A 15,242-nucleotide genomic window follows, 5' to 3' on the forward strand; every position below is an offset into this window, starting at 1 on the left:
ATCCTCCTCCTCCCTCCTCCTCCTCTTCTTCTCCTTCTCGTACTCCTGCTGCCTGTATTCCTCTACCTGGTGTGATAGGAGGAGCCTCAGGTTATGGTTAATGATTCAACACCAGAGCCGTGGAGATTGATAGATACAGAAAAAGAAGGAAAGATTTAGTGAGAGAGAGAGAGAGAGAGAGAGAGAGCTGGAGAGAAGTAAAAATAGTAAAGCTGTAGACGGGGAAATGTAAGCTGAGAAAGTATGCAGTGGCAGGAAAAGTAGAAGAAGGAGTATTGATAGAGAGTTTGCAGGCTGCATGCGGTGTGTCTGCTCAGGTGTGTCCAGTCTGTAGCTCATCTGGGGTTCAAGCAGGTCAGAAAAACTGCACAGAAAGCAAAAAACTTCTCTGCAGTGGAAAAGTGGATATCGTTGAGCAGCTCAAGGTGATTATTTGGCTCCTGTGATCCATGCGGCCTTCATAGGCAGGACATTAGATCACCTTGTCTGCTGATCACACCATGCCTGCAGGTGAGTGTGGCTTCAGTCTATTCGTCCACAGATTACGTGCAAATAGTGTCTCAGAGTTGTAGATTAGGTCAGACAGGCCACCTTCAGGCGTTTATCGGTTCTTTAAATATATTACTGTGTTTAAAGTACAGATCAGCATTGGTTCAGCTTAAGTTTTATTGGTTTTTGATTTACTACAGCGATTAACAAAACGTTATATCTGAGAAAAGGCTGCCTAATAAAGACAAAGCACATGACTTCCTTCCAGGTTTCTATTACAGAGTATCTTATGAGAATTCAGCTGTAGTTACACATGGCCATGAATTAATAATGAAGCAGTATGAAGTGGACTGTATGCTGGCTGTGTCAGTATAATGGTAGCTGGCATCATGTTCCTGGCGTGCAGCTGAAAAGCAGACACAAATATCTGTTTTTCTTTCTTTTTCTCTCTCCTTTTTTTGGCGTTGTCTGCTTTAATATCATGTTTCCTGGGATCCTCCAGGATCATTTACAGAATATATGAATATACGCATGTTAAATGAATGTTGCTCACTTTTAAAGTTCATTCAGTATTTAAATAATAACCTGTTTTGTTTTTGATTTTTTTTTTTTTTACCATTGTAACAAAAATAACAAACATGGACCAATGAAACAGCAAATATTCAAACAGAAATACAGCCACCTACCTATCAGTTGCCCCAGGGCTGAAGAATAACTGAGCAATTTCCCCCATTGAGTGTCAGCCTGCAGGCACTAAAGGTTATCATCTCAATCAGCTCAGATTGTCTTTCTCAACAGCTACAAGTTCCTAGAAAGTTTACAAATTGTGTTTGTGCACGGCTCTGTCTTAGTGTGTGCTTTGGTGACAATTTAACGAACCATCCTGAGGCAAATCTGATATTCAAGTAAGCATGTAGGGACATATTTTTATGATCTGTGTAAACTGACCATTAAGGTCTTTTTCTTTTCTGTAACACATTTATGAGCTATGTGCACTGCAGTCACGTCGCTTTCTGTACTGAAATCCCTGGAAAAATATCTAGTTTAGGCCGCTGTACATGTCTTTTTTAAGTGCCCATGCTCCCTCGCAGAACAGGAGCTGTTTATATTTCCCTGTCACATTCTGCTGGTGTTTTACTAAATGACTTTATGAGTTTAGTTTAATCTTAGGCCTGTCCAATGTTCAGGGTGAGGCAGCAGTAACCTGGGGTCATACGATGTGTGCCGTGAACACAGGCAAACAGCCTCTCCAGGGTTTTTACTGTGTGTTTAGTAAAATGGGCACATATCCAAGTGTGTTTGTATTGATTGGAGTGTTTAAAAAAAGAAAACAGAAAAGGAATCTTGTTTGCAGAGGTTCTTTAAACAGGTCACCTTGATTAAGAGAGGTATTGGATCTGGCTTGTGGTTAACTTCATTGTTAATCTCATGCAGCAGTGCTAATGAATCTGTCAGTTAATATGACCTGCTTATGCATAGTCACAGGGTTTTTTATGTCTCACATTAGTGTAACAACCCACAACCAGCAAATATAAATAATCTGCATATAAACGCAAAGCCTGGAAAAAGCGATCTCTCATTTAAAGGGGTTTTTATACAGCTTTGACAGGTTTTGTGTCATTATCAGTCACAGAAACTGTAACAGATCTTCAGCAAATGCTGGCAGGGTGTGACAGCACTCAGAAAGCACCCCGTTGACTGTCCATCATTAGTCTGCATTATTCAGCAGGGCTCTTGCTGTGTGCTGCCAGTGAAGTAGGGTTCAGTGCTTTGAGAAAAAGGTATCAACACAGTTACAGTTTAAATATCACCCTTTATGGCTTTGTGTGTAGGAGTTTCCACAAATATCACAACAACTGGGGCTACATTTTATGTCTGTGTTCAGGTGCATAATTTATACAACTTCTCGTTTTCCTGTTATATGAAATTCTCCCATAAATCTTCCTTTAAAAAAAAATCTTATTCCCGCTGTAGCTATGGAGAAGCAAATAGAGGAGCTGAAGCAGCAGCTAGAAAAGCAATGTCTGATCAACAAGGAGCTGCAGAGGCAAAATAAGGACCTAGGTGAGTACAACAATAACTATATAAGCTTTAAATATTGTAGAGACTTCATTGTGCAATAGCAGGTTCATTGAGGTGAATATTGGGATATATACGAACACATGAATTAAAGGTGGAGCTCTTAAAGTTCTGAAGGTTGAGTTCAAATTTAGAGAACCAGAATGAGGCCTTCACAGGACTTTTACTTAAGATGTGGAATCAGTGGAACTTAGACAGGTAGACATGGTCAAGACAAACGGCTGAAGCAGTTTGAACAGGAAGCTTCATGTGCTCACAGAAACTGGATTAGAGAAGATTCCCTGGTCTGATAAGTCTCCACTTGTGCTGCTTGTTTTGGATGGTAGATGGTCAACATTTCACATCAACATCAAACCATGGATCCATGATCTGGTGATGATGGTGTAATGGCATGGGAGATATTTTCTTGGCACACTTTGGGTGCCTTAGTATTAGATCTTATCATCCTATTATGACCACATGTCCATCCTCTGGTGGCTAATGTGGCATGTCATAAAGCTCATGTCATCTCAAACTGGTTACTTGAACATGAGAGTTTCACTGTACTGAAATGTCTCGCATGGTCACCTTTGGGGTGTGATGGAATGGGAAAATCATGCCATGGATGACATGTGACAAAATCATGTGATGCTGTCAGGTCAATATGGAATAAAGTCTCTGAGGATTGTTTCCAGCACCATGATGAATCTATGTAATGAAGAATTAAGACAGCTCTGAGCCAACCCAGTACTAGCAACATGTACCTAATTATGTGACTGATGAGTGTAAAATGTTGGAGGGATGCAACTAAAATTTTAGACTTTTTTTTTCTGATCATGGCCAGAGATCAGTTAATAGCATGGATCAGTTATTAGCATGGCCCCACTGTACATAAAACACGGAGTACACATGTAGAAAACCATGCAGTTACTCATTGGTTTATGGGCTTAAACCACAATGAGAGATGGATCAGGCTGATAAGTGGATGACATTATATACTCATGAATGGATGACATTACATACATTTATGACTTGTCAGTCATAAATGTATCCATGCCCAATGTATGCTTTATGTTATTTGTCTTTGATTGTGATCTTAATTGACAAAAGTGACATCAGTATGTGACTCAAAGACTCGAAACGGGTGATTCATAAAATAAACTCACTATTAAGGTATTTAGTGAAGTCATAAATCAAGAGACAACTAGGGTCATTCTAGGGTGATTCATTACGTTTGCATTCAGAGGAGTGGATCCCTGCAGGCCATTAGAGAGAATTTACTTTGGCTTATGTTTCAGACCCATATCCATCTTTTATATACAAAGCACAGAAATCGTCACTTTTAATGTGTTTTGCACATTTAATATGTGTTTTTTTTCTTCACATTCACAGAAAAACGACTCACCGAGAAAGAGAAACTCCTGCAACAACTGCAGACTCAGTATCATGATCTCGGTAAGCAGCTCTTCACGGGAACACAGAACAGGGACACATCTACTTATCTACTTACACACATGATTGATGCGATTTCTAATGGCGATCTGTAACCATCCATTTGTTTCTGTTACAGACTTTCCCTCTCAGACCGGTAATGAGATTGAACCTGAGGTCAGGAAGAGCCGTGCAGCTGTCATAGCTTCAGAACCAATCCCGGAGAACCTGGAGATTAAACGGGCGAGGGTGAAGAAAAATGTCAGGTCAGCATCAGCACCTTTCCAACAACTTATATAATACCCAGTTTGTATGTTGTAGATGACTTCTTTGAACTTTCTATCGGCAGTGAGACGAGCCTAATTGTCAAAGCTATCCAGAAGAATGACTTCCTGAGCCGGTTAGATGATGAGCAAATAGCCATGATGGTGGACCTGTTAAAGGTATCTCACTTCAATCCTGGAGATGAAGTCATTCAGGAAGGCTCTGAAGGAGACAGCATGTACATTGTGGCAGGTAGGCACACACCTTAGTATGAATGTCTGTCTTTTTATCTGCGATTGCTCCATGTATATACGGAAGATTTTTAAAACTGGGTTATTAACTTCTTACAGCATCATTTCACAAATAAGCAAATTTTAATATCTATTTTTTTTTGCCCTTTCTTTATAGCTGGTGAGCTTTCTGTGAGCCAGTCTGGCCGTGACCTCCGAACTCTTACTAGTGGTGATGTTTTTGGAGAGCTGGCGATTCTGTACAACTGCAAAAGGACAGCAACAGTCAAAGGTCAGCCTGTATAATGATGCCTCCTGGAGGGTTTTGCAGAGGGTTGTAGTGATTGTATTATATAGTATAATGTAATTTATGTGGAGACATGTATGTATGTATAATATATGACCACATATGTTCTACATATGAGATAATGGATGAACTTTTTGACAGAAATACATAGCAGTGCATTGGAGGAAAACTGCCCAGCATGTTAACAACAAAACATCAACCTAACTCTAGAGCATGGTGGGGAGAATATCATAGTTTGCTTTGGTATTTGGACACATTATAGTCACTGAGGGGAGAACAAACTGACTAACAATAACACTTCTGAAAAAGAAGAAACTCTTATTTTGAAAGGACCCAAACAGTATCCTGATTGAAACTGGTTTAGTGTGGTTTTGGGACTGGTTGTCCAAAATCCCCAAAATGGATGCAGAAAACATGTGAAGGAGGATGTTGCTGCTTATCACAAACGCTTGGAGTCGCATTTTGATATAATGAACATGCCTTGTGCTATGAAAGGTAGCAGCTTTTTCGGACAATGAAATGTAAAATGTGACAAAACCAAAACAATAACATAACTTAACTAACATAACAGTGACAGAAAAAAATAATAGCTTTTTAGTCACAGTAGTTTTGTAACAAAGGTGCCTGATTCAATGTAGAAAAAACAGTGTGTTCAAGTACATCCCTTTACAATGCAATCCACCCGTGGGAAGGCAGTTTTCTCCCATCTGCAGCAAGCTTGTCTCTCATTTATCTCACTTTGTCATATGAGTTCTGTGATGGTAATAGAGTGCATCTGGCTATGGTTTTATGTCATTTATTTCAGATTTCATCTATTACATCTGAACAGTATTTGTGAATTTTCAATCAAACCAAACCCCAATAATTTTAAAGGTTCAATCAGTTTTTGTTACAGTTGTAGTTAAATTAATTCAAGAGTTCAAATGTCTTAATCGTAAAATATGCTTCAAAGTTAACTGAGTCCACTACTCTTTTTATTTTTGTTTATTTTTATCTCTATTATTGTGTGCTCATAATGCAGCAAAGACACCTGTGCATCTGTGGTGCATGGAGCGACAGACCTACAGAAGCATTATGACCAACAAGTCCAAGAAGAAACGAGAACAGCTCATGGGCTTCCTGAAGACGTGAGTTTCTAGACTCAGCAGCCATGATAAAACTTTCATCCCGACTCCTCGGATTCTCTTTGTAACTCTATCATAACAGTTTTGGTATTTTTCGCTGCACTAATGCAGCAAATGCTTCCCCTATTTCTAATTTTCTCTTAAATTCCCACTTGCCATTTCAGGGCCCACACTCTGAAGGACCTGAATGATGTCCAGTTGTCCAAAATCATTGACTCCATGGAGGAGGTGTGCACCTCGATGTCTTTTTTTGCTACGACACAACAGAATCAAATACACTGAACACAAGGATGTTTTCTTTCAGCTCTTGGAGTGAATCTGAAAGTACACATTTTTCTTAATATTATTTTTAATTCTGTCTCTTCTAGGTGAAGTACCAGGACAAAGATGTTATAGTTCGAGAGGGAACAGAAGGAAACGCATTCTACATCATCCTCAAAGGAGAGGTAACGATATCTTAACGTGCGTCTTTGGCCAGTCACACCCAGAGTTTTTATCCAGCCTATTTCACAAACCCATATTTCTCTTGTGTGCATAACATTTATTCTTTCCGTTTGTTTGCCTGTGTGCGTGTTTCCCCTTCAGGTGTTGGTGACTAAGAACGTGAACGGTCATCAGAAGCAGATTCGCAGGATGGGAAAAGGGGAGCATTTCGGGGAACAGGCCCTCATACGGTAACCATGGAGACACAACACATGCCTGAGGACATTTGCGAGAGCCTCGTGCAGCACGATGTGCTCCTCGCGCCTTCCTCAGCTGCTGTCAGCTGTGACATTTTTATTTTGCAGATTCTTCAGATTATCCTCCGAATGCTCTCTGGTGACGGAAACATCACGTTTTTCCCTAAATTGCGCAGTTCTGCTAAGATGCAAATGAGCCATTGAAGCAAATTTATTGCTGTGGCTGTCAGTAGAGGTGCATGCATACAGAAACACTGTGTGTGTGTGTGGGGGTGTGTGTGTGTGTGTGATCCTCTGGTGGAATAACAGAGGTTGTTTTGATTATACAAGGAGGATATTGGATTTTTAATAAATATCAAATATCATCTAGCTTGTGTTGTCTGCCTCTAATTTGCAGGACATGCAGCACCATTGCAATTTCACTGGGAATTATTTTTCTCAAAATAATGCAGTACTTTTTCACATTGCATATTTTTTAATCTACATATTAGTATTTGCTAATATATGTTATTCAATTAAAATATCTCTATGAGGTTCTCTTTCTGCAGCTGTATTCACTGCATTTCCACAGACTTGAATTTTGGCAATGCTTTTTGTCTTGCAGCGAGGTCTTGAGGACAGCAACCTGCACTGCCGACGGCCCTGTTACCTGCTTCTCCATTGACAAGGAGTGAGTCTGACCCAGCACTCAATTCCGACAGTAACCGAATGTGATAGTGTGTTCGCTCAGGCTCTGCAGTGACAGCTGTTGCTCCTGGAGAGGACAATTCTTCGGTTGCTTTACAGTCTGTTTGCTGTCTGTTGTGTTTTCCCACTTGCTTACAGATGCACAGCTTGACTAATGATGCCTTTTGTTTAGGGTATTTGAAGAAACAATTCCCGTAGAGCACCTGGAACTCTTTGATGAGTATGTATTGAAAAAAAAGCACTGTTGATTGCATAACCACAATTTGTTTTTTCCTCCACCTTACCGAGAGTGTGACGTGGAGGTGAAATAGACTGCCCCAGTTAGTTTCCTGCTCATATCCTGTCAAATTTATTTTCACTTCCAGCTCCAAAGTGATGCAGGAGGCGCAACCTCCAGAAAAGTTGAGGTGAGGGGCTGTTGAAGGTGAAGGTTAAAATATGTTACAAAACCAACAATCAGTCACCAGAATAAGCTCAATAAGCAGTTATTAGTGAAAACAAATCTAAAAAATTAAAATAAAATCACCACTCTTTCTCAGCCCCAGCTCCACTCTGAGATTGAAGGATCTGGTTCCAGTCTTCTATCAGGAGGGTCGCTATCAAGGAGATCCTGTCACACTTGGAGTTGGAGGATTTGGCCGTGTGGCGCTGGTCAGTTGTGCATCTTGTCTGGGTTTAAAAACACACACACTATATATATATATATATATATATATATATATATATATATATTTTAAACATTTATTAGAAAGGTAGAAACTACAGAGGTAGTTTTCACCACCACACCAGAACAGGGTTAACACAGTCATAATGGATGATGTATTATGGTCCCATGTGTCACAACCGTTTGAGCTATCGAAATGGAAAAAGGACATAATAATTATAGCCATGTTTACCCTGCACTGGCATGTGGAAGTTGCTGTTGTAAAGAGAGGCTCTGTCAGCCTACTGTAAACACTGATGTGATGTATAAGGTAGTCTGTGAACTGCTAAAAGTAATTACTCCCACAGTCAGAAAAAATTTATAATTTGTTGTTCAGCTAACTTGTGCTCAGCTCTAACCCCTCATTTTAGTTACGGTCGCATTAGCCACTAAACGTTTATGTACTTTAACATATATGGATATTTCTCTCATTTGCAGTAAATCCAAACCCCCCAGTTCCAAAAATGTGGGGACACTGTGTGAAATGCAGTGCAGAATGCAATAATTTGAAAATCTCACAACCTGTATTTTAATCACGATATAAAAGAAGCAAAACATATCAAAAGTTAAAAATAGGGAAATGTACGACTTTCAGAAAAAAATATTAGCTTGTTTTGAATTTCATGGCTGCAATGTGTCTTGAAAAAGTTGGGATAATTTGCTTCCTTTTTAGTCCAGAGTACAGGATGTTTTCCAAAAAAGAAGTTTAAATTTTGATTCGTCTGACCACAGAACAGTTTTTCACTTTTCCTTTATCCATTTTAAATGAGCTCTGTCCTGCAGAAGACTGGTGTTTTTGGATGTTGTTCATGTATGGCTTACTCTTTCCATGATAGCGCTTGAACCCCATCCTCCTTGTGAACTGCCCCTCTGCCCCTCTACCCTGCTGAGAATCTCTCCCTGTCGAAGATGCTCGATTTATACCCAACCATATTACTTTGTTACATTGTTACCTGACATGAGAACTTAAACATTTCAAACATTGTCCTGACTCTTTTTGGAACTGGGGTTGTAAAATATTTAGCACTGATGACTGTTTTTGCTCTTCTAAGATGACCACCCTGCCCCATGGAAAATATTACGCCGTGAAGCGAGTCAGCAAGAAGCACATTGTTGCCAAGAGACAGGAAGAGCACATGCTGTTTGAGAAGAAGATCCTTAAAGCTGTGCAGTGTGAATTCATTGTCAGGTATCAAAGATATGTGGACTGCAGTGTTTTAAATCCATCGGTTGAGCGCAGAGCACCTGAAAATGTTTTCTGCTCTCGCTGTTTCTAGACTTCATGGAGCTTTCAAAGACACACGATACATCTACATGGTGATGGAGTTCTGTAGTGGTGGGGAAATCTGGACCAAACTCAAAGAAGTGTAAGACGAAAAGTGAAATCATGCTCTATATTTGGAGTTCCCAAGTTAAAATACATACTTTTTTGTAGAAGCTGTAGCAGATGGAAGTTTACAGAAATTTTTAAGAAAACCGTTGTCCAACTTATTGCATCTTTGTGAATGTTAGAGGTCGTTTTGACGAGTCTGTCGCTGTGTTCTGCACTGCCTGCGTGGTGGAGGCCTATGCTTACCTCCACAAGAAGAACATCATGTATAGAGACCTAAAGCCTGAGAACCTGATGCTGGATGCGAAGGGCTACGTCAAACTGGTGCGTCTTTAGCTGTAAACAAGTTTCTAAAGCAAACAAACTTTTTTTTAATGTGAATTTCAGTTAATGAAGACTTTATCATCACATTTGATTCTTGTGTGGGTGCTTGTCATCATCCAGGTTGACTTTGGTTTTGCAAAGGAGCTGGTTCGGGGCGAGAAAACCTACTCATTTGTTGGTACTCCTGAGTACATGGCTCCAGAGATCATCAAGAACCAGGGACATGACTTTGCAGTTGACTTTTGGTCTCTTGGCATCCTGATTTTTGAACTATTGGCGGGAAGGTAATAACAATGATAATAATAATACTTTTTTTTTTTAACCAACAGAGACATAAAATAACCTTAATGTTTACCAGCAGATGGCAGCAGCACTGTATGGCTTTTTCAGAGCTCAGTGTCTCACAATTTCAGGTTTCAGTCTTTTTAATACCATTCAATAAAAATTTAACATTTATTAACAACACGTTTTTTTTCTGTTTTCAAATGGTCAGCCCTCCCTTTTCAAGCTCAGAGCCCCAGAAGATTTATGCCAAAATTTTGGATGGGGAGCTCCATTATGCACCTTATATGAGCGAAGCAGCCAAGTCCATTATCAGTAAACTGTGCAGGTAAGAACAGCTGAGTTTATTGAGAGCACATAGATTACATTTTCATATAGGTCACTGATAATTGTACAAAAAAGAAAAATGGAATTAGACCTTATGAAAATTTCACTCAGTGGCAACTTCATTATCTACACCATCCTAATACTAGATTAGACCCCTTTTTGTCTTATTTGTGGCATAGGTGCTTAAAACATCCTCAGAGATTTTGGTCCATATTGGCATGACAGCATCACACAGTTACTGCAGATTTGTCAGCTGCACATCCATGATGTGAATCTGCTGTTCCACCACATCCCAGAAGAGCTTTTTACACTAAGATCTGGTACCTGTGGAGGCCGTTTGAGCACAGTGAACTCACTGTAATCAGTTTGAGATGATTTGAGGTTTGTGACATTATTGCATATTAGCTTGCAAGAAGCAGCCATGAGAAAATTGGTACACTGAGGTGTTAAAGGGATGGACATGGGTAGTATTAATAGTCAGGTAGGCTTTAGCATTTAAAACAGAGATTTCAAAGTAGTTTCCACATCGTGGGCCACAGTTTGATCTTAAGTGGGCTGGACCAATGAAATGTGTAAAATTACAGAAAACTATATCTAGTAGTTCACTGCACACACTGTCCCGTAAGTATACAATATAGTTTGTCAATGTGTGTTTTTGTCTGTTTTTGCTGACTGTGAATTCAATGTAAAAACTGATATTTCTATAGAAGAGTGGATTTAATTACTTAAGTATAGTATGGATGGCTGTAGGGAAGGTCTTTATCATAAGCTGTAAAACTGATGAGATTAAAAGTTTAAAAGTCTCTAAATTTATGCCTTTTAGTGGACTGGATTGAGTCTGCCGATTCTGGTCCCCGGGCCTTATGTTTGACAACCTGGTTTAAACACAAAATTATTACAAAACTATCGTTCGCTGGATATTTTCTCTTTTTTGGACCATTCTCTGTAAACTCTAAAGATGGATGTGTAAGAAAAAATCCCAGTAGATTGTCAGTTACTGAAATACTTAGACCAGCCCGTCTGGCACCGACAACCACGTTCAAAGTCACTTAAATTACCTTTCTTCCTCATTCTGATGCTCAGCTTGAACTGCACGTCTAAATGCATTGGTTTGCTTCCATATCGTTGGCTGATTTGAAATAGAATTCACAAGCACTTAAGCAGGTGTACCAAAAAAAACTAAAAATCCCCCAAAATCTGGTCGGTGAGTTTTCTTGTTTGGAAATGCCACAGTGCCTCAAAGTACAGTGTGAATAATGAAAAATGACAAAAATGTCTGAAAAAGAAAGCATTCCATCATTAGATGCATTTGTATTTATATAGAAATATATTTGTAATAAAACACACCTCTTGAAAAATGAAAGCTCATGAAACCAAAAGCAGTTTCTGAACTGCCTTCTCTCTGAATGATGCATTTTTTCAGACCTCGGCCTGGTCAGAGATTAGGAAACACCAAAAATGGGATCAAAGATATCCGGCATCACAGGTAACCATGGCAAAACTCTCTTCTTTGGTCACCTACTGCTGCCTGTACTGTAGTACATTACACTACACCACCAGTCTGAACCACTGGTACAACCAAGATGTATCCATGCTTTCACGTTGTTTATGCCAGATTCTGAATCTACTATACAAATGTTGCATCTGAAATCGAGAACAGAAAGCTTTTTTCCAAACTTCCATCATCCAATTTTGGTGTGAATTGTAATGTCAGTTTCCTGAGCTCTTCTGCTTACCTCGGTTGTAACCAGTTGTTATCTGATTTACTGTAGAGTTTTTATCTAACTTGAAGCAGGTCAGCTGTTCTCCTCTGACCTTTGGCATCAACAAGGCATTTTTGCCTATATTGAACAGGCAACAGTAATTTTATACATTTACTAATCTGTAATGATAAACATTATGCACCTTTCCACCTCAAGTGCATAGCACATACGATGTTGCGTAATTATTATAGCGGTATTACTATAGAGTGAGTACATTTACTACAATAAATATATACTATGTGAAAAATAGGGAAGTGATTAGCAGTCTAAAGTTCTTTGTACAGAAAAACAGCATGGTGATTTTGTCTTTATAGATTATGTTTCTACACTGCTGATTGAGCCTTTTTACCTTGTTATTATTTTATGATTATAAAACCATGTTTAATAATAATAATAGTAATAGTAATGACAAAATCTCCCTTTTTACCTTCAGGTGGTTCAGCAGTATGAACTGGCACAAGCTGCGTGTGGGTCAGCTTGAGGCTCCCACAGCACGGCTTATCCGCAAGGCAAGTCAAACCAGTGTTACTCTTACATGGAAAGCAGAACCTTTTTTTATGTTTAGAGAAAGTGAAACAAAAGAAGGACCGCAGGCAGGATTGTGTGGAACAAATATTACTGGTTTTCGCAGTGGCTAAAGAACGTTTTGATACATGAAACCCACTGTGTATTCAGACTATATTAACAAAACCTGGGTCTGAAAGGTTATTACACACTGCATGAACATGAAAAAATAGAAAGTCCAAATGGAAAACAACCCTAAGTTTTTCACCCTCATATCATTACTGGCCCCAGAAAGGAAATTAGCCTATCGTAGTTGCTCCAGTTTCTTGCTCTTCTTGTCCTCATCCTCTTCCTAGTCATGTGTTAAGATAAAAAAAAAACCCGGTAGGATTATGCTTTCAAATGAACATTTAAAAATATTTTTACTAAATGTTTCATTCAAAAGTAAATGCTTCTTTAAAATAAATGATCAACTCCCCATAAATGTTGAATTTGCTTCATTGGGACTATGTGGGTGTTATTTCGTCACTAGCCGAATTTTGTTAAAATGAGGGGATTTAAGAGTGCTTAATATTACTGATTAGAAATAGATTACGGGATAGGCTGTTTGATGAGCTTCATTAACATTTCATCCTCTTTCAGGGTCCCTGCTACATCAACTTTGATCGCTTCCCTCTTGATCAGACGAAGGCAGAAGAGGAGTTCTCTGGCTGGGACCGTGACTTCTGATTCTGCCATGTTAAAGGATCAAGAAGAGATCCCCATATAGGATAATTGTAGGTCGCCTGAGTTGGGGCCAAAACAGGGCTAAAGTCATATGAGGGTGGGAAGAATTTCCTGTTTGGAAAAAACAAAACAAACAACCAAGTTGATTTAAATTTGATTATTGGAGTGAAACTGTATCGAATCATGCACTTTAGACGTGTGCCGAAATTCCTCTTTTGCTATTCTAAAACAACCATAAAGGTGGATAAGGGGCCAAAATATGTAAATGTGTTACAAGAACATGGTACAACATTTTGTTTCCAAATACAGTCCAAGTCAATTTGGTGTCTGGTGGAGAAGTGCCAATAACAACATCTATATAACACTTTTTACTGATTCCAATAAAAACACCCATCCCTGTGTTTAGTGGAGAGTTTCTGTCATATGGTACAACTTGTACCAAACAACAACAACAAAAAAACCCTGTCCTTATCAAACCTGGAAACAGAATCATTTCTAATGCCATAGCTGTAATGTATGTCTGTGTCTATTGTTCCTTTGAATCTTTAAAGTTTTAAAGAAAAAAAAAGTGCTTATCCTCTTGATAAAGTTGTTTACGTTACACTGTTACTTTCTTGTGGTGTTAGGCCTTGATTTCTAGATAAAAAGATACTGAACATCATGATGAAGAATACCTTTTTGATTGAAAATAAAGAAAAATTGCCCTTATACACTTGATTCAGCTCAATTTGTTACTGTGCTGCAATAAAATACCGAGCCGATTTGATTTACTTTTTTTCCTCCTGCTGACACCAAAGTATTCAGAGATTAGATTTATGATAGATAACAATGCATGGTGGAAATACGTTTTTAAGAATGTTATCAGGGTGGAAAGTGGCCGGTGACATAATAAGGGTTTAATCTCATGTTCTTGACAATGGCTGCAGCTGACTGTTTGGGTCTGGAAAGGCACAGCTGTCTGATGTGGCAGCAGGTTTTAGGGCTGGAGGAAGGAGTCTTCCTGTCCCCTCCTGTTAATGCGCACGATGTGCCTGCTGAGACCAGTTTTCCACATCACGACACAAACTTCACAGGAATAAAAACCACATCTTCCAGAGGGAAAATACCCGCTGCCAGATGTTTCCTTCCTACAGAAGACCCAAAACACATTGAAGCATAGACTCTAATACCCCAGCAGCAATGACAGAAGCAGCCCAGAGGATGCACAGTATAGTTACAAGTATTTCCTATTCACAGCAGTAAACCGTGACTTCCTGTTTGCAGATCACTTTGTTTTACCTGTGATGCATGTGGTATGATTAACAGAGCAAACACAATATACTCTGTTTATCCAATCCCAGTAACTCATAACAGTTTTCTGATTTCTTGTCACTCTCTCGAGTAACATTCATGTGTATTGAAGCCCCATTTCTTCCAATGATGCCATAGATTTCAGCTGCACTGAATGCATCTCCAGACTCATTATAAACGATAGATTGAGCAGAAAGGGGATTGAGGCTGATAGACTCAAACGAACATTTACACAGTTGATTGATGTGGTCTTATCCTGACTCCTGTCTGTGAGTGTCTCTGTCTTCAAGCGAGGAATATTGACTGAGCTCCATGTGAGAGGATTGTCTCATGCAGCCTGAAGTTTAACCTGAAACACTAAAGAAGAAAAAAGAAACACCAGGGAAAAGCAAACATTTGCGCCTCGCTGTGTTCTTTCACTAAATGTCCTTCCCGGTTGTGTTTTCTCCACTGAGCAGTCTTGAGTTAATTAGGCTCAGTGCTAACACCTGTGCTGATTAATTATTGTTTGCACCTGTGCTGAGTCTACTTAAGCCCCTCTCTTTGCTTGCTGCTTTGTTTGGTCACTTATGTTTGAGAGGTCTGAATGGGCATCTGTTTCTGCGTAAGGCAGCCCTGATGAGTGATTGGCTGCCCTGAGAAAGAATACAAAAGTGCAGGAAACATGTAACCACTTCAATCAGCACTCTCGATCTGACTTCTCCATGCAGGTATTATATTTCC

The 15,242-nt window shown here is 39.3% G+C and overlaps 1 protein-coding gene across 1 annotated transcript; it reads left to right on the forward strand.

The window, feature by feature from the left end:
* Window positions 1-161: 161 nt before the first annotated feature.
* On the forward strand, window positions 162-13,948 carry prkg3 (protein kinase cGMP-dependent 3). The gene is made up of 22 exons (XM_085431808.1): window positions 162-510; window positions 2,464-2,553; window positions 3,940-4,002; window positions 4,118-4,244; window positions 4,328-4,494; window positions 4,651-4,764; window positions 5,801-5,906; window positions 6,068-6,131; window positions 6,272-6,349; window positions 6,489-6,577; window positions 7,188-7,253; window positions 7,443-7,490; window positions 7,636-7,677; window positions 7,810-7,921; window positions 9,026-9,162; window positions 9,251-9,340; window positions 9,486-9,627; window positions 9,748-9,911; window positions 10,121-10,237; window positions 11,660-11,722; window positions 12,433-12,508; window positions 13,146-13,948. The coding sequence occupies exons 1-22, from the start codon at window positions 501-503 to the stop codon at window positions 13,230-13,232; spliced, it is 2,052 nt and encodes a 683-aa protein (XP_085287934.1). The 5' UTR covers window positions 162-500; the 3' UTR covers window positions 13,233-13,948.
* Window positions 13,949-15,242: the final 1,294 nt, after the last annotated feature.

The sequence above is a fragment of the Copadichromis virginalis genome, linkage group LG15, assembly GCF_057382275.1.
Source record: "Copadichromis virginalis isolate Kocher_CV1m ecotype Utaka linkage group LG15, C_Virginalis_male_GT1.1, whole genome shotgun sequence".
Taxonomy (NCBI): domain Eukaryota; kingdom Metazoa; phylum Chordata; class Actinopteri; order Cichliformes; family Cichlidae; genus Copadichromis; species Copadichromis virginalis.

What these genes read in the sequence shown, in the direction of transcription:
- prkg3 (XM_085431808.1), top strand. An exon ending in AGGGTGAAGAAAAATGTCAG is followed by an intron (nt 4,245 to 4,327) that starts GTCAGCATCAGC and finishes TTCTATCGGCAG; the next exon opens with TGAGACGAGCCTAATTGTCA. An exon ending in ACATCATCCTCAAAGGAGAG is followed by an intron (nt 6,350 to 6,488) that starts GTAACGATATCT and finishes TTTCCCCTTCAG; the next exon opens with GTGTTGGTGACTAAGAACGT.